This window comes from Pelodiscus sinensis, chromosome 21 (genome assembly GCF_049634645.1).
Source record: "Pelodiscus sinensis isolate JC-2024 chromosome 21, ASM4963464v1, whole genome shotgun sequence".
Classification (NCBI taxonomy): domain Eukaryota; kingdom Metazoa; phylum Chordata; order Testudines; family Trionychidae; genus Pelodiscus; species Pelodiscus sinensis.
This window is the reverse complement of record NC_134731.1, coordinates 4,210,878-4,237,490: the sequence shown is the minus strand read 5'-3', so window position 1 is coordinate 4,237,490 and position 26,613 is coordinate 4,210,878. Positions and strand designations below refer to the sequence as shown.

The 26,613-nt window shown below is 43.5% G+C and overlaps 1 protein-coding gene across 2 annotated transcripts in view; it reads right to left on the bottom strand.

The window, feature by feature from the left end:
* Positions 1–4,156: 4,156 nt before the first annotated feature.
* The window catches only part of ULK2 (unc-51 like autophagy activating kinase 2), a 65,496-nt gene continuing 43,039 nt past the window's right edge, over positions 4,157–26,613 (bottom strand). Inside the window, exons 16-28 of one of the 2 annotated variants that reach the window (XM_075904648.1) lie at positions 22,383–22,520; positions 20,853–20,998; positions 20,527–20,607; positions 15,772–16,058; positions 15,462–15,655; positions 14,811–14,920; positions 13,823–13,975; positions 12,578–12,786; positions 11,189–11,367; positions 9,654–9,772; positions 8,772–8,929; positions 7,881–8,016; positions 4,157–6,011 (exon numbers count right to left, since the gene is read on the bottom strand). In XM_075904648.1, coding sequence (XP_075760763.1) covers positions 5,944–6,011; positions 7,881–8,016; positions 8,772–8,929; positions 9,654–9,772; positions 11,189–11,367; positions 12,578–12,786; positions 13,823–13,975; positions 14,811–14,920; positions 15,462–15,655; positions 15,772–16,058; positions 20,527–20,607; positions 20,853–20,998; positions 22,383–22,520 — 1,978 coding nt within the window. In that variant the 3' untranslated portion in view covers positions 4,157–5,943. The remainder of the gene's footprint in view (positions 6,012–7,880; positions 8,017–8,771; positions 8,930–9,653; positions 9,773–11,188; positions 11,368–12,577; positions 12,787–13,822; positions 13,976–14,810; positions 14,921–15,461; positions 15,656–15,771; positions 16,059–20,526; positions 20,608–20,852; positions 20,999–22,382; positions 22,521–26,613) is intronic. The other variant, XM_075904649.1, reaches the window with a different exon arrangement.

Here is a 26,613-nt window from a genome sequence, read left to right as displayed (position 1 = left end):
CGCTATCTCGCATTTATGTTGTGATTAGTTTGGACGGAGTGGCTACTAGGGCACCTGTGTTATTTCCTGGAGGCCTCCTCTTTTGAAAGAACTCCCTCTTCTGTGTCCACACGCGCCTTTTTCCAAAAAAGCTTTTTTGGAAAAAGGCTTCTTCCTCAAAGAAAGAGGTTTACCACTGTCGGAAAAAACCCTCCGTTCTTTTGACTTTCCGTCGAAAGAACTCAACGGCAATGTGGCCATAAGTGTAGTTTTTCCAGAAAATCAGCTGTTTTTTCCAGAAAAATGCTGCAGTGTAGACATACCCCCCGAGTAGATGCATTTCATTATGGCTTCATGCTACTATATGCACTAGCATCTGTCTATAGCTTTCTGCTTATGGTGTTTAAAAACCGAGGTTTGAGATGATTTGTTGGAGAATACTTGTTGATAGCAGGTACTGGATGGATACATTGAACTCTGCTGGGGTATCTTAAAAACTACACTTGACTCATGTCCAGCAACTCCTAAAGCTAAGCTGGAGGCACTCGACTGCCAGCTCTTGCCTCGCTTGTGTGAAAAGTGGTAATTCCTTGGGTCCATCAAGCATGTACTCCCAGGTACCTGTGGTACCAAAACTTACCTATGAGGGGCCTAACTATTTCCTTTCGGAGACAGGACCTCACTCCAGAGTTCCATGTTGCCTGTGGCAACAGCCTGAGCATTGAGGCGACAGTGTGAGATCACTCAACTCCAAGAGCGTTCTCCTAGGGTTAATAAAGCTCACGCAAAACGACAGGCCATAGCTGTTGGAATGTCACTTACTCCAGAATACAGTCGCACTCCATTAAGCACCGGGCTGATGACTCTGTGCTGTCTCTCTAAACAAAACCTCAGTGTTGTAACAATGTTGGGTTTTTTCCTGATAGTTACATGGCAAGGATTTGCAAACCTGTCAATACTTAGTAAATAAATAGCATAAAAACATTTTTACTCAAGTTCAGGGTTATTCTTGGGTCATCTATTTATATCAGCCCTCCTTAGGCCAGTGGGCTGGGAGGGCCAAGCTGAAAGCTTACAGGATGCAGTATGTAAGTCTGGCATTACAGCTTTACTTTGCTGATATACTTTATGCACATTCATCACTCATTAATGCTTATCAGGCATGTACTCCTATCCTACTCAAATCTATCACACTTGATTATGCGTAACCACAACAATAAATCCTCTATTACATGAGAGAATCGGCCCTATATGGATCTCCTCACACCTATGCACCATGATCTGCACTGGCTTCCCGTGTGTTTCTGGATACAACCCAAACTCAATCTATAAAAGCTGACAGGGTGTGGACCCTTGTCACACGAGCAATCTTCTATTCCTGGAGAGTGATCCTCAATTTGCATCTCAAGTGCAGACACCCTGCAAGAACTGCATGTGGGCTGCCTAGCTAGGCTAGCTTGTATCAAGCTAGCATGGGCAAGAACAGAGAGAAGACAGTACTGTGAAGACAGGTCTGTGCCCAGGACTGTACCAGGTTTGTGCTGAAGACCACTCTGTCTTCACTACCCTTTTTACCCGCATCTGGATTCAAGCTAGTTTGGGCTGGCTCATCCGTGCTTAGCTTTTGCTGCAGAAATCTGCCCTAAGCATCTGTTTGTCTGAGCTCATTAAGAGAATCATAAAATGAGGCCAGAGGCACAAAACAAGATGGAAGAGTGCTAGTTAAGAAGCTACAAATCCAGGAAGCTGGACAGCCTATCCATGTGGGTAAAGGAGAGTAAAAAATATCTTCTGAAATTGTTGTTCAAAAGAAAGAGGCTTTAAAGAGGCTAAATGAATAAATGCAGCTTAGTTCATTTTAGGGTGTCACTTGTTTTGAGGGCAGTGGCTGATCGCATGTTTATAAGAGCAAGAGAGTCATACAAAGCAATGATCTGTAGGCTGCACTGTAGACACAGCTGGAGTGATGGAAAATGTGAAAGCAAGGAAAACAAAAAAGTGATTGGCACAAAGACTTGAACTCAGTAGTTAAAGTTACATTCCATTTGCTTTCCTCTGAAGATGGGGATAGTCTGCTGCCTATTGAAAACATGTTTGTAAGGTCAGGCAGTGCCGAAGTTTAGCTAGACGGGGCTCCTACTGAATAAGAGAGATTAGAAAATGGGGTACTCGTATGCCATGCTGCCCCGGGGCAAGAGGCAGCTAAACATACCCCCTGTGCGTTTATTAATGCAGCTAACTGCTCAGGCATTAGAGAAGGGATGAAAGGAGATAAAAGGAGACTTTAAAAACAGCCAAGGAAGTGTTGGCCATTGGAGAGGATAGTGTCAAGCAGATTTCAAAGCAAGGAAGTGAAGAGTGAAGGAGGGAAAAGGGGAGAAAGGGCTACAAAGGAATGAAGTCTCATAGTAGCCTGGCTGTCCAATGCTGAAAGCATCAACAGGCTCCAAAAACCAGTCTCAGAGGGGAAAACAAGGATATCCATCTTTCCTTCCTCTAGGAGAAGAGAAAACGTGCCCCACTTAGTTCTGTCCTGCTGGGCAAATGGAATTTGACTCTTCCCCAATCTCCTCTCCTCTCTGAAATGGAAGATATTTAGAAAAAGTATCAATTAGGGATGTTAGAGTGTAACTGACTAAACGGTTAACCTATAAAACGGATGCGTATCCATTAATAGTGTCGGTTGCACTCAGGCTCCTGAGGAGGTGGCTTCACTGCAGCAGGGAAGTGCCGCCCCAGGAGCTGGGCTAGCAGGGGTTGGCAGCTCAGTTCCTGGGGAGTCTCTGCAACATAAAGCTTATAAAAGCTGTAGAGTGCAACAACTGAAAAATCTCAGCAGTTACCTATTTAACCAACCTTTAACATCCCTAGTATCAACTGACTCCATAATTAGTGCCTCAGATTCGACCTAACTTAAAATAGAGTACAGGAGGTAAAATACCAGAAACGAGAATGTTTTGAGAGCTTACTGGCGAGTTAAAGCAATCTGTTCTGATGGGATCTAAACAGTGAATTTACCCAGAATTCATTGTCTGCACCAGAGGAAAATATGGGAATTCAGCTTGCCCATTGTAAAACATAGCCAAGTCAGAATGTAAATGGGTTTTCAAGATACTCAGTGGCCATGGTGCACTATGGAAAGAAGAAAAACGTAGATTGTACTGAGCATGGTCTTCTTAAGGGAAGATAAAATCCATTGCACCTGAATTAGAACACGGTTACTGCAGGGGCAAAATGTTTCCCCTCAATTTCTGTTCTTCTGAATGGTAAGAAAAGCCTCTGGTAGAAGCAGACACTTGCTGTTCAATACAGAGAACTGGAGGCAGAAGACAACTTCAGGATCAGTGTCGGAAGTGTACACAGAAAGGCAGGCCACATTCAACACAACGGTGAACAGGAATGGGCTCTTTCTTCTCCCTCCTGTTTGTGCAGCTGTAAACTGTTGCTGGGGCGAGGCTGAATTCTGTCAAAAACAACGAGTTCTTGGGAAAAGCCGACAATCTCCAAAACACCTTTGTATCAGGGCCAGAGGCACGATCATTATTCCAGCAGCACATTGAAAAGGAGGGGCACAATTTTCTTTTCCAACTAGGGTCCAGTTGCGAACAGCTTTTTGTGTTTTTCTGGCAAATGCTGGAACATCTTGAGAGCAAAAAAAAAAGAAACAAAAACAAAACAGCCCTTCCCCAGCTACTCCTCCACACCCAAGTGGGGAAGGCGCTTCAGCGGCACACTGGAAAGGTCTAACTTGCGCTGGAAGAAGTGTCATTTCGAACTAGCCCGTCCATCAGCTGCTTCTAGCAACTCCCAACACAGTCTCCTTGCTGGAGGCAATTAACGGGCATCTCACTGAAGTATTTCCAGCACTTGTGCAGAAATCTGATTAGCATCTTGGTTTTCGTATCCTGGCATTTAAAAAAAAATCAGGATGAGCAGTTTTAAGGAAAGTTCACTTCAGCACAGTTCCTCTTGGAGACCACTGTCACCAAAGCAGCTGAACGCAAGCAGCAATGCAAGATCCCTCACACTGCTCTGCCAACATGCCTCTGCCACAAGTTCAGACGCCAGGGCTTGTACATCCTTGACTGAAACCCTAGCCAATACTGCAGAGTTTTTGACTACAGCCGCTCCCAATTCTAGTGCAAGATACAAACTAAGATTGTACCATAGAAACACATCTGGTGTCAGTCTTTATTTTACCTGAATATACATTTATACAGGCCATAATAAAAAGGCTATTATGCAACAGTTCAGTGAGTTATTACCTAGTTTCAAGAATAATGCATGCAGTTACAAAGGAGAGGTAGAAACACTGTATTAAAGACCTAAAAATACAAACATTATATAAATAAAACACTTTCAAATTAACTGCTGGAATTTCATACAGATAAATAAGGGTAAAAGTACATTACTTTGTCAAAGTAAAGGAAACACATGGTTATCAGTACACTAAAACAATATTGATGCATGACAACTGTACAACTTCGTCAAACAGTTCAGACCACAGCATCTGAAAGAGGATTAAAGTGGGATTTTTGTCCTGGAGAATGGTTTATTCAAGTATTCAAAGCAGTTGAGTAACCAAAAAGAAAAATTCCAAAAGTAAAACATAGGAACCATTTCCAGAGAAGTTGATCTGCCTAAATACTTTGTGAATTGCTGTCCTGATGCTCTGAAGGGAGGCTTGAAATGGTAAGTGCCTAGGATGCTTTGGGAAGCTTCTCATCTCTCCCTAAAAATGCACACACAAATACCTTGATTTTTCACACACTGTATGTAGAAATCCCACATCAATAAATCAGCATCCCAATTGCCAACCTTATTTCTATTCTCTCGCGGCTCCTAACAGAGCCTCTCAGTTTACAGTATTTGTTTTAATACTGTCCAACAAACAGAATATAGAGAGGTGGTGTTATACTCACAGAGATTACAAGCAATAATGCACATTCTGCATGCACAAAAAAAAGATGCAACCAAACCTATATAGAAAGCAAACGACCAGCAACTCAAAACATTTCTATTACTGAGAAAACCTGTAGCAGTAGTTACTCAAGTATTGGACAAATAGGTGTAAAATGGAAAGGTTCACATGAATACAAGTTTTTACAGTTTTTCTGAAAGTCTTCTAGAAGCTACATTTGAAATTCTGAAAAGGATTTATATACACTGAAATAAAATGTTCAGCAAAGTCCATTGTGCCTTTTCTCTCTCTTTTTAAATTAATAGTTCTTCAAATATGAATGTACAGTTGCTTTAGTAAATTAGTGCAATACAAAAAGTTTTGGAAGAAGTGCATCAAGTTGTAGCCACATCAACTGATAAAAACTAAGGATTTTGAAGAGATGGAGAAAAATTTCTTCCACTGATCTCTTCCTCCTCTTCTTTAAAAGATGCTTACTTCCTGCGCTTCCCCTATTAATTGATGAGCTGTCTTTAAAAGATGTGAGCTCGAATGCAAGCAAGCTAAGCCACAAAAGATTCAAACTGCAGGTTTATGCATTTGGAATTTTGTACCTTCATTCAACAGTCTGATACTGGCAATTAGAAAACAGTCTTCCACAACCTGTGAGTGGAATCTCCCTATGGAAACACAGCTTTGTATACATTGTGGAAAAGGATCCATTCTGAATAGTCCTTAATAAGGAAAATAAAATTGATCACTGTAGTTAAAAGTATGTGTACAAAGTTGAGTAAGAAACGTGAAGACCAATTTCTTTTAAATTCTGCTGTTAGGAGGAACAAAGGACAAGCGACTTTATCAGTAAGGCAGGTTTTCTATAAAGGTTGTACACTTTTGGAGTTTTTCCTCTTTGAATTTACCGCTGTTTCTTTGGTAGTCACCACAGAACTTTTAAAACTGTCTTCCACAGGGTAGTGGGAAAATGACAACAATTAAGCTGCAGCAAAAAACAGAAGTACATGAATGGTCCCTTGTGTTCACACCACATGGTCCTGGGGGTACTGCTACTGTTCATACACAGCCACTGTGCTATAGCAAAGTGCTGAGAGACGTCGCTCAATACTAGATTTATCTGAGAACAAGACATAAGATAAAGTACAGTCAAGTTGTGAACACGTCAAGCACACGTTCAAGTCAATGCAGAAAGAATAAAATCATTGCATGAAAACAGACATGCCGTCTATGGTTACGTAGCAACATCAGCTTAAGGATGAGCATTTGAAAGCCATCCAAGCAGCCAGCTCCCTAGTGCTTGTTGCTTTTAAAGGCTCTGCCTAATAATGAACACACACATTTACATATATTAGGGTATATTTTAAATACAAGTGCTCATCTTGCACTCTAGATATCTATCCCATGAGTTAAATACGTAAGGTAGGTAATACATAGCAGCCAAAGAAAGTTCATCTGCATTCAGAGGATTTTATTAAGAAAGTTACACACTACACTCAGGACAGGGTTTTTACCCACTGTTAGTCTTAGTCTTGTTTCAGAAGTCCAGCATTTATCCTTTGGATTTACTATTTACATTTACTTTGTTACAAATCTACTTTTGTCCTTCGTTTCCCCAGTGTTCCACTTTGGGAACGTAGATTTGTTCCTCCGATTTCTTATGTTTTAAGGTCTTGTGTCTGCCATCAGCAATATCTTCTGCTAGGGATAGACCAGAGTAGTTCAGATGTCCATTTGCATTCCCTCCCCCCACTGCCTATATATCAGAGGCAGCAAGGGGGAGGGAGGGGAGAGCAGGAGCTGGTGCTGGGAGGAGCCTGCTTAAAAGGCAGTTCGCCCCAGCAGCTTCTCCCTGGTGCTGCTTGCCTCTCCCTTGCTGCTGCATCTTAGAGGCAGCAGTAGTGCGGGAGGAGAAAGGCAGAGGAAGCTGCTCCAGCAGCCCGTCTGTGGGGGGAAGGGGATGTCCCAGTTCCCAGCTGGGACCCCCCTGTGGATAGGGGCTACTAGATCCCACGCAAGCCAGGACTGAGCAAGCCTGGCCCAGTCCTAGTCCGTGCCAGGTCCAGGAGCTACCCCCACTGCAGCTCTGCAGTTTAAATGTAGGAGGAGCTGGGCTGCCTGCACACCCGGCTCTTACTACAGTAGAGTCTCGATTTTCCGACCTTCACTTATCCGACATTGTTTTATCCGACGGTGCCGCCCGTCACGTGACGACAAGGGGCTCCAGGGACGCTTCACACCACAATGGCCTTGCTTTCCCTTTTTCCAGGGCTAGGCAGGAGCTCCGGTTGGCAGGTCTGCGGGGGCTCCCCTACCTTACCTTCCCCACCCCATGCCTGGGGCAGCTGACGCTCGCACTGCAGGCTCGCCCGGCGTTCAGGTGTGCTGGGCCTGTGCCCCGCTCGTGGCCCGATCCTGGCCATCCTGCTGTGTTAGCGGCTTTGCTTTTAGGAGTGGGCCCGGATCCACTTTCCCCTTCCAAAACTCTGTGGGCTGGGGGGCAGGGGAAGGGAGGGAGCCGCCCTGCTGTGGAGCGCTCCCAGCTGGAGCAAGGGGGGAGAGCCGCAGTGGGGGTTGCGCCTTCCCTTACCGACAAATCGTGTAGTCAATACAAATTGTATTGACTTACTGACCCAATTACCAGCCTCATCGTATCCTTAGCTTCTGCGACTGCAAAGGGCTTTGTGCCTTGAGACGCAGCAGCACCTGCCTGGCGAAGAGGCTTTTTATGCACTGCCCTGGATTGGCAAACAACACTGGAAGTGAAATCCTAGCTCTACGGAAGTGAAGGACAAAGCTCCCATGGACCAGGATTTTGCCCAAGATATCAGGCCTTTTTATTCTGGTCTCTACTGCCAGATGTTGCCGTTTCCATAGTAAAGACACACCTCCTGCATTCTGAGAGGATCAAGGTTTAACCATCAGCAGCTCTCTCTAAAATTTTCAGTCACTACAAGATACACAAAATACGTTCACCAAAATAACTTACATTTGTGAACATTTTCGATATCCGCAGGGTCCTGTAGTATCTTAGTCAGTCCTTCCAGCAGCATGGCTGCTTTGTGGTATCGATATGTTATATCTTCAGTCTGCTGAAACATCTCGTCTAGTGCTGCTGACTGAACCTGGAAGCATTTATTAGCATCTGCTATATGAACTGTTCTAAATACGGTTATAAAAAGTTGTCTCAGACCTCACTGATAAATGAGCGTCACTCTGTGTATGTTAATTTAACCGGGCATCTGCACCTTAAATAAACTGGTCTGGTTTTTATCATTCATAATTGTATGGAGAAGTTATGGGACATTAGGTGAAATGAGTCCTGCATATACAGACTGTGAAATGCTTTATGATTCTTTACTCTTAAGTGTGGTACCGAATACACCTACATTTCAAATACTAACTACTCATGTATACAGATATTTGTGTACTCAAAACTTGTTAGATACACAGACCCCTCTTCCTGGTGTTTCTTTATTAACATTTTTATTTTGTAATAAACCTGTCAACACTTCTCCAACACATGAGCCCCCAAACATGAAAACTTTTTAAACTAAAATCAATTGATTAGAAAGCTATTTGTGTTCTGTTTGTATGCATCAGTAAGCTTTATAATGTGAAACTCCAGCAGACAGAGTCCCAGCATGGATTGTGTAGCTTAGCAGTGAATTTTGTAGTGTCTATATACAAAACCTGCTGATGTGTGGGAAAACCTCAGAGCAACTGTGTCAGCTAGAACTTTAAAAATGATCTGGGGGAAGATTACATCAACCCTGGCACAAAGGGAATTAAGGACACACATATAGCGGTATCAGGTTAGAGAGGAATGTGAGAGGCCACATCACCCAGTTTGACTGCTTAGGTGAAAGGATCGATTTACCATTTCCACAGCACAGTTGTAGATGAGCTTCTCTGCGGTTACACTGTTGATTTCATCTACAAATCTTTGCTTGTCAGAGAAGAAATGATTCAGCTTTTCTGTCAGCTTCTTGCACATGGCGATGCAGAATTTGTATCGCTCATTCAGACTTTTGACAACTGGAGAAAGTGTTAAGAAGGTTAAACATTTAAATTCAACTTTAGATGTTTGCTTTCTAATCAAGTCAGTCTGTTTATAGTTTTATTTTACCATCTGCTGTGTTATGTTTGCTGTCAGAATCTCGAATCATTTTCACTTCATATAGGTTGAACATCGCTAGTCCGGCACTCTCAGGACCTGGCTGTTGCTGAACCATGGGAAGTCAATATTGACTAGCAGCATTACCAACCCTCTTCCACTGCTTACTGGGCTCTTAGAAGACATGTAGGGGTAAAACTAGAGCTGAACAACAACATAGAACACAGAGCCAGGACTAGTGGCTGTAAACAAACTGTACGAGACAGTTAGAAACTTGACCACACCCACGATAAAAGGACATCCGGCTAACTAAAATCATGCTGGACCACGGAGGTTGCCAGACCAGAGAGGTTCAACCTGTGTTAATAACAACCCATTCCCTAACTGTCAACATCTTTTTGTCATAGTCGTTAAGCAATTCTATGCCTGCAGTTCTCTTTTTCTAGAAGTACAATAAACACAGCCACTTTGGGAAAATGCAGATTTCTCTTCCCAGATGATTTAGTCAGAGTTTCCTTAGTGCAGGCCACAGTGAGATGAATGTCTCAATGTAAGTCTTTTCAGTGATGGGCCAATTAAATGTCAATATTTCAAAAGCAAAGGAAATGAAATTATCTGTGTCTTACAAGCGATGGCTGCATATACCTTGCTTAACAGCACTGGATGGGTTCAGTTTCCCCGCTTTGATCTGTGCTTTGGCTAGGTGCAGAGAAGATGCCAGTAGCTGTGCTGCTTTCATATACAACACCAGCTGCTCCACTTGCCTAGAAAAAGAATTAGCATTGCTGATTTTGAAAGATTTTCTTCTTTTTTGAATACAGATAGACACTGCGATCCTGATCGGACACACACTGCTCCCCACGCTCTGGGCAGGCAGGAAGTAACTGCTGGCGAGCGAGGAAACAGGTGTACCAAAATTAAAAAGTAACCCTGGTGCTCTGCAGCAATGGTTGAGAGAACTCATCTCTCTGGCCAGAAGGAGAGAGCCCACTTATGAACAGTGCTTTCATGTACTAAATCGGAGAATCCCAATGTATTGTTTGTAGGTTAATTTCATCAGGCCAATGTCCTTCCAGATGCTGGTCTTTTCCCTTGAGAATCACTACACCCCCCCAGGAGTTACTTTCATAATTCCAACAGGTGGGACCAGCACACACATTAATTGGGGTTTTTTGCAGGAAAGGAGAAATGACAGATTTCCACTCCCCCCACCAGCATGGTCACCTCATTTCTAAAGGTTTCATATTGAGACTGAGCTGCTTCTCTGGCAGGGTGAGATGGGACTCTCTCTGGAGCTCTGTACCACTGCTCCTGGTCAGGCAGAGATGGTGCTGACGGAGTCATGGAAAGAGCTCCCTTTCCCCTTTAGCTGGGGGGGGGAGGGGGGTAATAGCCTGGGGCTCAGTTCCTACACATGACAAAGCACAACACTGCTCCCAGCAGGCAGACACCAACCTTGCCCTCCTTTTGTCTGACTGTTGAGGGGGGGAAAAAAAAATCCCACCCTCATTAGCGTTTCCGGTAAACTGGGTGCTTGTGCGGCTGCTCAGGAGATTCAAATGCCGCCCAACTGAGGTTTTTGTATCCACTGGTGCTGCAAATTTGCACCTGCCTTGGTGTACACCAAAATTATTCCACCAACGGATGGAAAAAATCCATATGTGCATGAAAAGATTTGAGGGAACGCCGCCCCCACTTTTCCTCTTTCAGGTGTCCTACTTATTCACCTGCCAGCTCATTTCTGTATTTCCTCTGCCTTCTGCAGTGAAGGGATATGACATTCCATTTAATTGGTTAACCGGCTGAAGGGGGACTGGCAGGAGGTGCTTCAGCCCTGCTGGGCTAGAGTGCCTCCCTCCTGCTGTGGACAGGCAGGAGCACCCCTGTCTGCAGCAGGCCCCGCATGGCTGGAGTAGCCCTCTGACCCCAGGCAGTGGGCAGCTCCAGCCCCCCACCCCCCCGGTTAACATCACCTGTTAAGGGTGATGCTTATCGGTTAACCTTTCATGTCCCTAGTTTACTGGCCTTTTTGCTTTTCAGTTGACAACTGTTCACATTGCCACCAATCGTTCCATAAAGGTCACTTCATAACAAGGATTGTCATAAATTAATTGATTGAGTCAAATTATCTGTGTATCTGAAATTCAGTAATTCTAGCAACTATTTAGCCAAATACCTACCCCCATTCTTTGCTTAGCTGGCTTATTTGATCAACAACCACGCTCTCCTGAATCTGATACAGCGACACTGCAGAGGTGCACAGGTCTGGGTTTCCGCCCCGTACTGCAGTTAGGTCCAGTACGCATTCTGTAAACGTCAGCATCATGTTCAGATGCCGCAGCGTATCTGTATGTTCTCGCTGTCAGCCGGAAAGGAGAACACAATAGAATTGCAATAGGCCATGTGGCAAATACATATCACCAATCTGGGGATGAGTTAGCATCTTGCCAACGTTATACAACACACAGTATTAATGCCAACAGAGGAACACAAGAACCCACTAGGTCAAAGGGAATCAAGAGGAATTATCTCGCTTTTAAAACAAATCTAAACATGCTGCAGATGTATTCTAAAACCTTGCAACCTAGGCCCAAAGCAGTCAGGGTGCTGGGCTCTAAGTTTGGTGAAACTAATCTGTAGTGTGACCAAAGAACTCAAGGCCTTTTTTTAATTAAATATTTTAATAATCTATTTATTAGTGTTTTATCAGCAGCTACAGGTATGCTAGGCACTTGTAGGAAAAGCCAAAAGAAGTGTTCAGTTATTATATAACATATATGGGGTTTGAAATAAGAGTTGATCTAAAGCTTTAGTGCTTAACATCTGCTTTTAAATGCAGCTCTAGAATCAGTAGGTTCATTAAAGAACTGGCATAATTTACAACTGAAAATCAGCTATTCCTATTTGGGCATACAAATTTGTATTCCAAACCCTCCCCTACTGCTGACCCATTACTTGGCTGAGAAATTGCCCCACTAAAATCCACCTGAAAAATAGTAGGTTCCAAAATGCGCAAATCACAACTTAGAAGTGATGTTGTAAAATCTTTGCAGAAACAATATACTGTAGTTCTACCCTACCTCTGGGCCAGAAATCATTACAGTCCTTTCTAAGTTCAAAATCGTACATGTATATAGACTTGTAAAAGCAGACGCACTCCTTGGACGCGGCAGAACTTTTCTGGGAGATCTCCGGTATCCTGGAAAAACTCTGCAGTCTAGACGTACGTTTGGTGCCACGTGATGGGACAGTCCACCACATCCAGAAGGGGCGTGGCTTACATCAGCTCATACGTACATTGATTTGACACTGAAATAGTGTCCTGTAGGTTAAAAGCTTTGTTAAACCAAATCAGAGACTCTCACTGTGTCAACTAACAAATACAGGAGAGCCAAAGAAGAGCCATCCATCGGCTAGAAAAGGACAAGCCGATATTTTTCAAGCTTTAAAAGGGGATATTGTCTAGTGAAGAGGTAACTATTAAAAACAGGGCGAGGCTCTGCCTTGACAGTTTCTCCAAGTAATTATTAGCTTTAAACATGACAGAACATAACATTATTTTTCTGTACCTCCATTAATGTTTCCTCAGGCAGTTCAGGAGCTTCAAAAGTGATAAAACCTTCTAAGCTGGGAGGTGAAGTACCATAAGGCATGTACTTCAGACTTGGAGCTGCTTCTGCTCCCGGAGGCGGCGAGCCCATATAAATGCCGGGAGGGGAGCCCATATATACACGGCCGCTAGTAGAGCAAAGAGACCCTCCAGAACTGTTTGATCCAACTACAGGAAAAACAACACACATTCAGTCCAACAAGTGGGTCCATCTGACAGCTCTGGGCTAGAGTTGATGGCAAAGGATAAAGCAGAAGTCACCACAAATTCATCAGGGGAAGTTTCTCACTTTGCTTTATATTGTCTGTCCAGCATCTACGCAGCATTTCTTACTGAAGATTTATAAAATGGGCATGGAGAGAAGGAAAAGTGATTGGCTGACCAGGATTCTGCCTACAGGTACTTGGTCAAATTCAACAGGCAGGGTGAAGTTCACAAAAACACCCTTCTGCAGATCTACTGGACACCTCCATTTTAAGTGGAGAAAGGCATTCAGCCTGTTGTCATCTATTTTTCACGGCACACCTAAGGCATGCTGGAATCCAGTATGCTTACGAACCTCGTGCATTATTCCTTGCACACTGTACATCGCCGAAAGGTAAACAGGTTTAAAAATCTATTTTGTATATCTTGGAACAACCAATCACACGTGACGTCTGAAACAAGGACAGAGCAACAAATATACACTGTAGAATGCTGAAGGAGCAGCCCCACCCCTGTGTTAAGTAGAGAGAAGTTAGAAGATTTAGTCTACATCTACACTACAACCAGGATCTATCAATGCACTGGTGGATCAATTTGCCAGGTCTAATGAAGACCCGCCAAATTCAGTGCAGTCCAGTCTACCCTGGTATGCTACCCCAGACAAAAGTAAGGTAATTGATGGGAGTGTCTCCCATTGACTCTGTGCAGTGCAGACACCATAAGTAGTCATAAGGTACATAAGTACCTAAGGTACAGTGGCTCCAGCTATGTTCTTCACACAGCTGAAGTTGCATACCTCAAGGCAACCTCCTGCGGTAGTGTAGATGTGGCCTCCGACTGACATTTCTCTCTAGTCTTGATTATTGTTTAACATTTGCTACAGGACTGTCCTGAGGCCCGATTGTGCGATGCACCTTACAAACACAGGCAAATAATCTGGTCCCATTTCCAAAGAGCTTACATATTAGCCAACAATACATTGTTTTCTGGAGTGTCTTACCTGAAGTTGTTCTCGTTCTGAGGACCATATGGGTGCATGTAGGAGGGGTAGCACTATTTGGAAGGGAACCCACAGTAAACATTACTGCCCTAGAACTTGCTCCGGTTCCCATGGAAGCAGGTGCCATAGCAATTCCGCAGGCCCCTGCTGGAGCTGGAATAAAAGGGTTACAGGATATATTCATCCTTATGAAATAATGCACAGCACTCTGAAACAGTCGGATTTTGGGCTAGGCTGGGGAAAAAGGAGCATCTCTTTGAAGTGTGACAGCAACTAATGCCACAACAATGCTGGCCCATCTGGCTGAACACAAACAGCACCCTTAGCTTTTGCATTCCTTCCATGTTCCATTTGAAACTAAAATTGCTTTTTGCACTACACTCTTCTCCCAAGGGAAGAGAACTGGAGACTGTGCTCGCACCCTATGGCAATAGATGCTACAGAAAATAAAAACAGGCAACAAGGCAGGACACACACACACACACACACACCCACCCCCCTCCATAGATAGCCCCCTCGTTTACAAAAACCCTTGGTGACTAGTCCTTAGTTGGCAGCTTTATGGAAAGGCATGGTCACTATCCTTAGAAGACAAGCTAACCTCCATGGGAAAACAAGCTGGAATAAGACAATGCAGTTACAATAGAAGTAATGGAAAAAAACCCAAACCTAATGATCATACACAGTTCCGATATTTTTATCATTAGGGCAGTTCAGTGATGCTGCTATTTGCAGACAGTGCCCCACCTATGGTGCTTTATAGAGACATTCAACACACACATGCAGAAATCTTTTGACGAGTTTACATGTGGGGCAAAGTATTATCAAAACCAACATCAGTGCTGGTAAAGCAGCAGCCACTCTAACCAGTGAGCACGTCCAAAAAGATACCTATCACTGATGGAATGATCATTTGGCTGTAAAGATAAATTCTGATTTTGCTGTAGGCTCTAAACTACAATCATATCTGACTTAATCTGTTCTGTACCTGTATCCATTGGTCGCTCAGTATTGAGGCTGTCTGTGCTGCCTTGATATAACTGGCCTCCAAGGGCAGTCTTCACTTGCTGATCTGACAACTTCCCAGTACTGACAGATCTATACAGCAAAGCAAATGACAATGGGAAAAATTCTCAGTGCAGCCTCTTCTGTCCCTCATAGCTGAGGCGGGCTTTGTGATAGACGATGTCACGGATAATTCCTGACATCAGACGCATAACAACACTACAGAAGTTTTACTGCAAATGGACTTACTGAAATAAAACTGAACAATAAAAACGGTGCAAAGAACCCAGAGGTTAAGAGGGTACATCAAGATTAGCCATGTTAAGTTTATCAGAATTCTGAAATTAAAACCGAGAGGCTAATGGTGAGGACTAGAACTCCAAATTAGATCACCAAAACAAATAAAAGGGAACTTATACAGGTCCAGGAAGTCAACACTATTTTTTTACACTGCACGTGAGGTTTCTGTGGTATATACTAACCTTCAATGTCTGCACAGCAAGAGATCACAAAACAAACCACAGGCTATAAATTGCATGCTACAGGAAATTAGTCTCCTAACAGCGTGGAAGTTCAATAATACAATGATATGCCTATACAATGTCTGCAGTTTGTAAACAGATATGATTTCTACCTGCCAAATGGAGCCTTGCTGTGCTGTTCTACTGCCTGTTTTTCATTTCCTTGTGTTGAATGGAAGTGAGTGAAGTTCCTTGGGTCAGCCATGTCTTTAGACTGCAACGGGACATCCGCCGAGCCCTGACGACTAACCAAGGCCAGCAAGTTTGAGGATGCTTGAGTCTTCGGTATCTTGAAAGGAGCAGTTGCCTAAATAAGCATCGACTCTGGTTAGCATGCAAGAGAGGACTCTCAGATGCTGAAACAGCTGTAGGTAAGCACTAGATCTTAACAATGGTTTTCAGATAGAATTCAGTTTACCACACCTTGGTGGGAGAGCCAATAATTGTTGGCAATGGCGTTTTAAACAGCCAGTCTGAGCTCCGAGGTGATGATCCCATGTGTTTTGTAGGTGATGTTCCCAGGCTGACTGGCCTGCTTGGCTGGGGAGAGCAGCTATACCCATAGCCGGCATAGGATGGGCATACAGGGTCTGAATGTTGCTTTCGAAGCTTCTGTTTGTTCTGGTAGATATCGGTCAGAGTTGGAGCACTCTGCATCCTGGCTCCCATCAAAAGAGGCTGTGGCGACGGAGACTGTGGTACTGGAGAACCTGGGGAGAGGCACCAAGAAAGCGTGATTCTGCTAGCAGTGGCTTCAAAATAGCCCTGGGAAAAAATCCATCATGAAGCCACTCTGAAATTTATCTGAGAGTTTTATCTTGTTGTGAGATAGGTTTGTTCATCAGCAGGCAAGAGGAATGGCTTCAGAATTCCAGCGTCTGGACTAACGGCTCGATGCACTCTGAGGAGTGGTACACAATGTGGTCAAATGCCCGAAGGGACAGGATTTCAAGATTACAGCTCTACTGACTGCTTCTGTACCTCTGTGGGGTTGAGCCATATAATAAACAAAATGGTCAACTCTGGCAGGTACAGCATCACATGTGATTAACGCTCAATTACAGCAGCCAGCAGCCCAGGTTAAAGAAAGAGCAATGAATTACACTACTGCATATAGGAAACAGTTTTTAGGACAGTATAACTGAGAAGTTACTTTAAACAATGACAGTAGTTACCAAAGGAAAGCCTTTCAAACCTAACATTACTAAACGTGGAAATGGCTTAGTTAAAAAAAAAAAATGTAGAGGAAGTGGGGAAGGGACCCATCCCTCTGACTTTCCTATTTGGATAATTTTTTATCATAAGTCACAGAGGTAATTTAAAGTATTTTTTCCTATTTTTTTTTTTAAGTTTGATTAAACAGTTTCCAGTCATAAAGGGCAACTCATCTCATAGTTTCTCATAGAATGCAGATACCCTGTTCTGTTAGTAATGCAAAAGGTTATTATTTGGATTTGTTTTCTACCCTCCACCAAAGGAATATTTCTTAAAAACCATCCTTGCCCAAAACAAGTCTACTCCTTGGCACGAATGTCAGGTTTCTCTTGTCAAACCCAGACCAAGGAGTATCGGACCCATTTGATTAAATAAGGAGCTTTGAGTAGGGAGTATTCTCTCAAAGTTTCACCCAAACAGGTGCCCTGTCCCTTCATAAAGGAGTTCTTTTCTGTCCGGGCAGCTGAAGCACCAGATGGATCATTAAAATGCGATGCTGTAAATTCTAAGTGTTCCTGATGGGAACATAAGAACGGCCGTACCGGGTCAGGCCAAAGGTCCATCTAGCCCAGTATCCTGTCTGCCGACAGTGGCCAATGCCAGGTGCCCCAGAGGGGGTGGACGAAAGACAATGATCAAGGAATTTGTCTCCTGCCATCCTTCTCCAGCCTTTGACAAACAGAAGCCAGGGGCACCATTCCTTATCCCCTGGCTAATAGCCTTTTATGGACCTAACCTCTATGAATGTATCTAGCTCTTTTTAAAACTCTGTTATAGTCCTAGCCTTCACAGCCTCCTCTGGCAAGGAGTTCCACAGGCTGACTGTGCACCGTATGAAAATAACTTTATTTTATTAATTTTAAACCTGCTACCCATTAATTTCATTTGGTGTCCTCTAGTTCTTCTATTATGGGAACAAGTAAATAACTTTTTTTTATTCACCCACACAACTAGTTTTTAATATCATGCTTCAAACTCAAAATGGCCAGTTATCAACTCCATTGGTTACACAGCTTGACAGCTGATGGCATTTTCTTATCCTTCAGATGAAATAATGCACCAAATCTTATCCTTCAGATGAAATAATGCACCAAACGTCAGTACCTAATGCTGAAGTCTTATGGTCACAGCCTTTCCAATAACATACACCTCTTCATGATCTTAAACACCTCTGACGTGAAGTGCTGACAATTTCACTCGTTTTTAAGTCAAGTTGCAGAACTTCCAAAATACGCTATAGTGGTTAATCTCTGGTGGGTTTTCATGCTACACTGTGTAGTAAAATGGCAATCTTTTCTTAGAAGGCAAGCAAAGCAACAGAACTCTGGTTCTTTCTTAAACCAGTCCTTCCAAAACCACTCATCTTAAACCTTCTGCCAACTTCGTGCAGTGAAGTGGCTGTAATTATTTAGCCAAGTCTTTTACTTACCTAATGAGGCCAACATTAGCTACAGTTAAAATGAATGTGACCTACCTTTCCTTAGTTTGATTCCATTCCATTAAGCAATGACTGTTTCGGAAATAACCTGCCTGTGCACAATTCCAGAGGGCTCATGTCAGTTTCTCCCTCTGAATTCTTAGCCAGCAGTTTTGTTTGACGTCAATTCGCTCTTCTGCTGCACAGCTTAGAAACGCATCATCTGTCACTTCAAAAATCCAAGACTCCAAGAGCCGTTGGCTGAGGTTTCTGAGCTCATAGTTTTTAAATGCTTTTGTAAATTGCTCTCCGTCTTTCGTAATTAATACTTGCTCTACATTCAGGAGAGCATTTTTAATTCTTCAGAAATAGAAGCAGCGGTATTTTGCTTCATCTCTGTGCAGCCATTATTTCCATGGCTTTTGAATTTGAATACTCATTTAAATGCTTAAGACAGAAAATTGCATTTCATGGTATTTTACCATCAAAAATACCATAAACTTTCAATGCTAAGAAATGATACTAGTCAAATATGAAAAAGGACTTAACCAGACATTAATAAGAGATAAAAGATTTAAACACTCAAGAAGCTATAAAAAGAGAAGAACTGAGATGCAGCAGGGTACATGTTTAAGTGAATTTGTCCCTGGCATTAAATTAACAACCCTATAAACCCCTATTTAAGTCAAGAACAGACATGTACAACCAAAGCGTAAGCTTCATTATAAAGTGGCTTAATCATCTACAGGAAGGATCATCTTTTGAAGCAAGAGTCTATTTCAGTCTGGAAACCTCATCACATTCCCTGACCTCTGTGAAGACTGCTAATATGAATACTGGTTATTTTTGTGATATGGAACCACAGTGGACATGGAACTCATTTCACACAGACTGCTACCTTTGTCCTACAAGTTGGGCAATTTTGGGAAACCAAGTTTCAAGTAAACAAAACATTTTCAACAGAACAACTGAACATTTAAAGAGTTTAACTACACCCAGATTTAATCTCAGGAAAAACTTCCTAACTTTAAGAACAGTAGGACAATGCAGCAGATTGCCTAGGGAGGTTGTGGATGCTCCTGTGTTGGAAGTGTTAAAAGATGCTAGACAGCCATTTGTCTTGGATGATCTAGACACACTGAATCCTGCATCTTGGCTAGAGATTAAGACTAGATGACCCTTGTGGTCCCTTCTAATTTAAGGATGTTAAAATACAGTTAACTGACTAGTCAACTAGTCGATAGGCACTTCCGCATTCCTCCTTTGAAATGTACAAGAGCCCCTGCGAGGAGGACTGCGGAACTCCCCGTACAGCCCGAAGCCAGTGGGAAGTCCTGCTGACTCCAGGCTGCATGTGGCATGCCTGCTTTGAAACACACAAGAGTCCCCAGTGGGGGCTCTTGTGCATTTCAAAGTCATGGAGCCTGGGGTCAGCAAGGGACTCATAGTCCCCCGCTGACCCTGGGCTCCATGCTACACTGCATGCCACTAAGGGTACGTCTAGACTACATGCCTCTGCCGACAGAGGCATGTAATTTAGACGTACCCTAAGAGCCCAGGGTCAGTTGGGGAGTCCCCAGCCAACCCAAGGTTCCACGGCAGCTGCCACTTTGAAATGCGCGGAGGCGGTGTTTTAAAGGGGCACAGCTGATCCGCGTATCAGCTGTGCAGCAGCCACCTTGGGGTTTACCTTCCACCCCTTTGCTGTCTGTCAGAGGCAGCGGGGGACGGGTGGGGGAGAAGAGAGAATATCAACTAGTCAAGAGACTATCGATAAGCATTTGCCGAAGTCAACTAGTTGGTGTCAATAAGCATTTCCGGAGTCGACTAGTCTTTAACATCCCTATTCTAACCCTATGGTTTCAATTCAAAGTAAGATACCCAACGTTTTAGATAGTTGAGACACACGTGCCCCTTGCGGAGGAGAGAAATGAACAACACTGCTTGCAAGTCACTAAGTCACTGTTAAAATCTCAGACAGAAAGGGTGCAGTGTGTTTTGAGCAGTCCTTCTGTATCTCCTTTGAAGTTATTGGAAGGATCCATCTTAAATGGTATCAAATAAACCATCACAAAGCCCTATCTGCTCCTCTCTCTGTTTGCTGCCTGTATGCCCTAATGATTTATGAGACAGTAAGTTTATTGAATGCCTAGCAACACTGATGTGAGATGCTGGTCAGTTCCCTGAGGGAATGAAGTTAGGAATGTTGAACACAGCCACTGAAATTTCTTGCTGCCATTTCTCATGACATGTAGATTAATCACAACCACATTTTGAGAAGTGGGTTAGTGCTGATTTTATTCCAAATTCATTTCCATTCTTGGTCAGTAACCTGTAGGAAACCAAAATTAAGGGCTGTTCTTTAATATTGTGAACTACAGAGATAACCCAGTTTCTGGGGGGATGGAGAATGGTGATCTAGGAACCTTTTCCAAATAGGACTTACTTGAGGTTATGGAGGCACATCCAGGGAGTGGGGATAAAACCCTTTGTGTCTAGTGCTTTCAGATCTATGGTGAATAGAAACTTAGCCTAACGCCACTCACCTGAGGCGTTTCGACTCCTGGATTCATGCCCTTGAGGTTGACCACAGCAACAGTGCCCAAGCTGCTCAGGTATGGTTCCCACTATGCAAATTAAATGCAAGAATGTAAGTTTGCATTTCTACCTTACTTGTGAAGGAAGGAAAACTGTATGAGAACGAGAGATGGCAGCCTTCTTTTAAACATGCTCTCTTCAAACCATCACTTCATCGAGCCACTTCTGCAAATGAAATCTAAATGGACTAGATTTGACTTTACCAGATACGCTCATGTCAAAGCTTTGCCTCCTCATAAACCTCCCCTCATTATCTACTGATGGGTGGGGTTACCTAATGGTGAAGGAGAATACGGTCTCGAAGACCCCGTGGACAGCCGCCGTCCAACCGCTTGTGCAGTGTCTGCTGGTACCGGAGAACAGGAGCCCATTTTCAGAAAGCCCATGGGGCTGGTATTAGACCGTCTTACCACTGCAGATCTAAAGAGATCAAACCCAAAACAAGCACTTGACGTTTTAGGGAAACATATGAAATAGAAGCTTATCCAAATGTGATTTTAATGAGCCTTAAATGGAACCCTCCATACCAAAAATAAACAGCATTTTATATCCTTTGGTCATAAAGTGGAATTATAACTCGACACTGCCATAATCTCTTACAAATTAGACGTTATTTAGGGCAAATGTTCCCTACCTTTAGACAACTTGTTTTACCAGTTCAGACACTAGCTGGAATAGTAAGTAAGCCAGCCCACAACCCCTATGAACTCCCATCACTGAATGCACAGTTGAGTGGGAAAGCAGGCAACAGCAGCAATGCTGATCATTAAGGCAGGGAAAGGGAGTTTAGAATATACCCATCAGAGAGTTTGAAGGACTGGGCCTGGTATGTGGCTCAGCTGTTGGGAACAAGTTATTAAAAACAAAGGAAGGCCCTTGCCAAACTGCAGCAGTATAGCCTCACAATCAGAACTTGTGAAAAGTCCAGATGGTTTTAGTTTTAAGAACAAAAACTAAATCAATTAAGTTTCAAGTAATCTGCCTCTTGAACCTAAGGTTCTGGCTCCAGAGGACACAAATAAAATTAATGGGCTGTACAGACTGGAGATCCCACGCACACACTGCAATAGTCCTTAAGTATGTGGCAGGGTTAATCAGCAAACAAGCAGAACAATCCATTGTTAGAGGACCAGAAAGGAAGAAGCTGAGAAGGAAAAGCCAGGGACCTATCTGTGATAGCTGCATTTCCCTTATTCAAACCAAAGCTTGTGAAAGGGGGCAGTTTCTGTTCCACGCCCAAGGCGTGGTAGAATACAGGACAAAGACTGAAAATCTGGGAGTGGGCCAGGAAGCAGCAAGTCTAATTTGCAAGAAGAGCTTTTTATTATTATGAAGCACCAATACATACACATACCATCATCTTTCCCTTGATGTTGTAATACAATGCCTGCATTCACCCTATCATTAACTTGTGAAATAAGTTCTGCCTGGTTTTATTACTGACATTTCAGTGGATGACATCATGCTATGGAATATACAAAGAAGGCCAAGCGAGCAAAAATCCATCCCTTCCCTTCCTTTGGAAACATTTTAGAATGGATAAACCAAGATATTCTAGGGTTTTTTTACTTCTGCTTTATTGAAAAACTCACCACAGCCAGCCGTCTAACTGCACATTGTGGTGAATACATACATTGTACTCATTCTACAGGCTGTTTTGAATACTCCTGTGCAAAACACTTAACGCATTGTATAATTCAGCTTAGTAATAACTCTGGCAGTAATTTACTATGCAAGAAAGCAGGACATGTTTATAGCGTATAAATTCAAATGAAGGCCAGGAGAAAAAAGAGGAACAACTCACCTCGGTGATCCATGGGGGTTTGAGCTGGGGCTGGCTGTAGAGGTGAGATTTTGCTCTATACGCTGATAATTCCGTAACTGAGTGGGAACCGGAATAGGAGCCGTTTCACTGCGTGGGGACACTGGAGGCTGACACGGTCTGAAGTTGGAAGGTATTGAGAGAGGAAATGACCGCTGGTAAGTGGGTCTCTCACTAATTTGTACCATTGTCCGTATTTAGAGAAAAATCTCAGGAATAGGCAAATACACTCCCGTTTTTCAGAGCATGTAGGCAACTGAGTCTGCAGTTTATCCAAGTTTGGCTCAACTGCTTACAAAGCAAGCTCAAGGCCAGTTTGCCACTAATAAGCTTTTCTTACAGAGTGCAGAGAACTGCAACGCTGACCGAAAGAATCAATCTTGCAACACAAAGTCTACAGATCAGCAGAACTCCATTCCTCCCAATCAGATGCCTCTGTTCACTATCTTTCAAAACAACGTGGTTCTAGGAAAACCCCCTGTGTAAAGAACAGGAAGTTCAAGTGCAAAACTGACTGGAATGTTTACAAAAGCTACTAAGGCACAATCAGAGATTTCCCAAGAGATATTGTGAATTCACAAAAAGAAAACAAGTTACATAACCAACTCCTATGTGCAGATAACGACCAAAACACTACCTGAACAGATGAGGAGTCCTGTGGCACCTTATAGACTTCAGTTAGTCTATAAGGTGCCACAGGACTCCTCGCTGCTTTTGCAGATTCAGACTAACACAGCTACCCCTCTGATACTTGACTACCTGAACAGTAAAGCATTTAATAAAGCTACAGATGAGCTGTATGTTCTTCAGCTAACAAGTGTCAGCGACTTGACTCTCTCTCAAAATTTGTTTCGATAAGTGGATCAACTTTCTCTAGGAGAAGAATTTAACCAGCTACTACCACTTTTAAATAAAAACATAACTTAAGCACAATTCAAATTATAAGACTCCTCTGAGGAATACCAAGGTTTTCTAGCTGATCCCTCATACACACTACTAATCTCAGGCAGGAAAAAACCCAGAAGGATTGCAATCAAATCATTTTTATAAGCACTATGTGATTATATATTAGAACAGGATTGATATTTAATATCAATGTATTTGTTTATATTAAAAATTGATTGATATCTTGTACTGGATAGTAGAAAAGCTAACTTACAAATACCCAATATTAAACCTATTAAAAGCTGCTTTTTTTTTTTAAATTAAACCCAGTGAGATCTGTGTCTCCTCTTTAAGGTCTTCCTTTCTTCTTAAATGCGGTCTCCCTTGGCTCTCTCATGCTTCTCTTTGGGTAACTGTTGTTTAAAATAGGCCTGAGCAAAACACCTTGGCTATGTCTACACTCGCGGCTTCTTGCGAGTGTAATATGCAAATGAGGCTAAGGGTGGAATATAGCCAAGCCTCATTTGCATAACTAATGAGCCACCATTTTTTTCAGAAGAGGCTCTTGCGCAAGAAGGAGCGTCTATACTGCCCCTTGCGCAATAAAAACCCTCTTGCACAATGCCGTTACACCTATTACTTTTCAAGAAGAACGGCATTGCACAAGAGGGTTTTTCTTGCACAATAAGGGACAGTGTAGATGCTCCTTGCGCAAGAGTGTCTTCTGAAAAAAAATGGTGGCTCATTAGGTATGCAAATGAGGCTTGGCGATATTCCACGCTTAGCCTCATTTGCATATTACTCTCGCAAGAAGCCGCGAGTGAAGACATAGCCCTTCTGTGGGCTGCATCCGGCCCGCCAAGCCACCAGATCCAACCTGCGGACACAGCAGGGAGCCTCAGGTAGAGTCCCCTCGTTGCCCCGCCCCCGCGCACTGCTCAGAAAAGCAGCTGCTGTGCTGCCCTTTGTGTTTCAGACACTGATCAGGGGGAAAGGGGAGTGATGCTTCATTACTGCTGCTTTCCCAGCACAATCCCATTGGTCAGTTTCTGGCCAATGAGGTCCATCTGTTTCAAGGACGGGCAGTGCACGAAGTACCCCTCCCCACAGGCTCTGCAGCCTGTGCGGGGGCAGGGCATGGCAGGCTCCTGCCTGAGAAACGTGTTGGGCTGCTGGCTGGGAGTCTCACAGGTAAGTCTCCTGGCCAGATCCTGCGTCTGGCACCCAGCCCCCTGCCCTCCCCACCCCACAAAAGCCAAACCCTCTGCCCCCTTCCGAAGCCCATACCCCCATCCCAGACCCTGCACCTCATCCCCTGCCCTAGATCAGAACTGAAACCCCTGCACTGTAATCCTCTGCCAAAGGTCACAACCGAAACCCCTGCACCTCAATCCTGTGCTCCAGGTCACAACTATCTCTTTCACTCAAACTCCCTCTCAGACTTCACAGGCCCTCCTACACCCCGAGCTCCCTTCTGCACCCAATCACCATTCCAGACCCTGCACCTCCTCCATTAATATCATGGAAGAGTGCAGCTCTCGACCACTTTCCAAAATCTTGGAGTGTTTCTCCCTGCCCCCCACTATCAAAAATTATTGCCCACTGCTGGTGTAAAACATGCCAGCATGTATTAGATATTCTGTTTCAGCTGACAAACTACTTAAATGCACCAAATTTTGTATAGCATTTTGAAGAATGACCTCCAGTGTTCCCCCATATCTTTCCATCCACGTGCAGACTTTTCCCATCCGTGTGCGGAATATTTTATGTGCACCACCAACAGAAGCACAAAACCTAGCTGTGGGCGCTCTGCTAATCAGTGGGGCGGCATCTGAATCTCTCCCAAGTGGCTCCACAAGCACACAGCTTACAGGGAACAATGATGTCCTCCATTCCCAGAAGTCCAATGCTTTCACGCTGAGGAAGCAAGACCTGGAGTTCTAGACTAACAAATCTCACACTTGACTGAATTTTACTAACCACAGTACAAGAGAAAAACAAAGGGTTATTCAGCTAGGGTACATCTAGACTACATGCCGCTTCCAAAAGAAGATATGCAAATTGAGCCAAATTTGCATAACCTCTTCCATTCCCCTCCCTCCCCCAAGAAGAGACTTTTCTGATATTTGGCCCAACTACACAGGGCCAAATGTGTCAGAAAACCCCCCTCTTTTGAAAGCCCTCTTATTCCTCCTACAAGGAGGTTTACAGGGAGCTTTCGAAAGAGGTTTTTTCCCCAACATTTGGCCCCGTATAGACGGGCCAAACATCGGAAAAACCTCTTCCCAGGAGGGGGGGGGGGGGAAAGGAAGATGATATGCAAATTCGAGTCAAATTTGCTTATCTTCTTTTGGAAGCCGTGCGTAGTCTAGACGTGCCCCTATTGAGGAAATTGATACATATATGCCAAAGGACACAATATTCTAGAATGTATTTCCTTTGGCTAACTCTGTTGCCAAAGCAATACTCCCATTCTTTTCCATCTTGGTTTCTCAACTTTTATAAAGTGAAATTCTTAAGCGAGTTTTACATACCAAGAAAATGAAAATCCAGCAGATTATTTCACGTACTGGTACTAGCCTGCGTCCCATTCAGCTCATAACATTTCTTTCTAGAAGCCAGCTATAGACAACCGGATGACAAAATACACTCAAGTAGAATAGGAGACACGACCACCTCAGTGTAATCACAAAAAAACCTGTGTCCTTAACTGAATGGGTACTTTCATGATCATGTGAGCAGAAGTCAGCCTCTCTCATCCTTGCCGGGAATTTAGCCTATGAGCTGCAGCAGGAGCGATAGGGGCATATGTGGGGTAGGGCCCACAAATGAATTTTACAGAATGGAGAGAGAAGAGAAAGAATGCAACAGCAAGCAGCAACAGGAAAGGGGACAGGAAAGGGGAAGTAACACATAGAGGAACAGAATCAAAGATAACTGGAGGAGGAAAGCACATCTGTGCACTCCTGTGTGGAAACTAACTCGAGAGAGCAAGGGTCCACCCTAACTAGTCAATTTCAAAAGAACTCAGAGCTATTTTTCTATTCCAGCTGAATCTTCTGTTCTCTCCCTCCATAGTTTGATTTGAGCTATTCCACCACCCATGTTCCAGTCTAATGAGAAGCTCCTCCAAAGAGCTATAGCAAATCATGGGAAGAAAGATTCAGTGATGGAGTGAAGGAGCAGTCAGTATAACAGAAAGCTGAAAGCACAAGTGCCAAGTTATTAATTATTCACAAAAATTCACCCTCTCAGAGAAAGGAAGTGGCAGACAGAAGTTGACAAAAAAGCAGTTTTTCCCTACCCACTTTGCTGAAGCTGGAGGAAA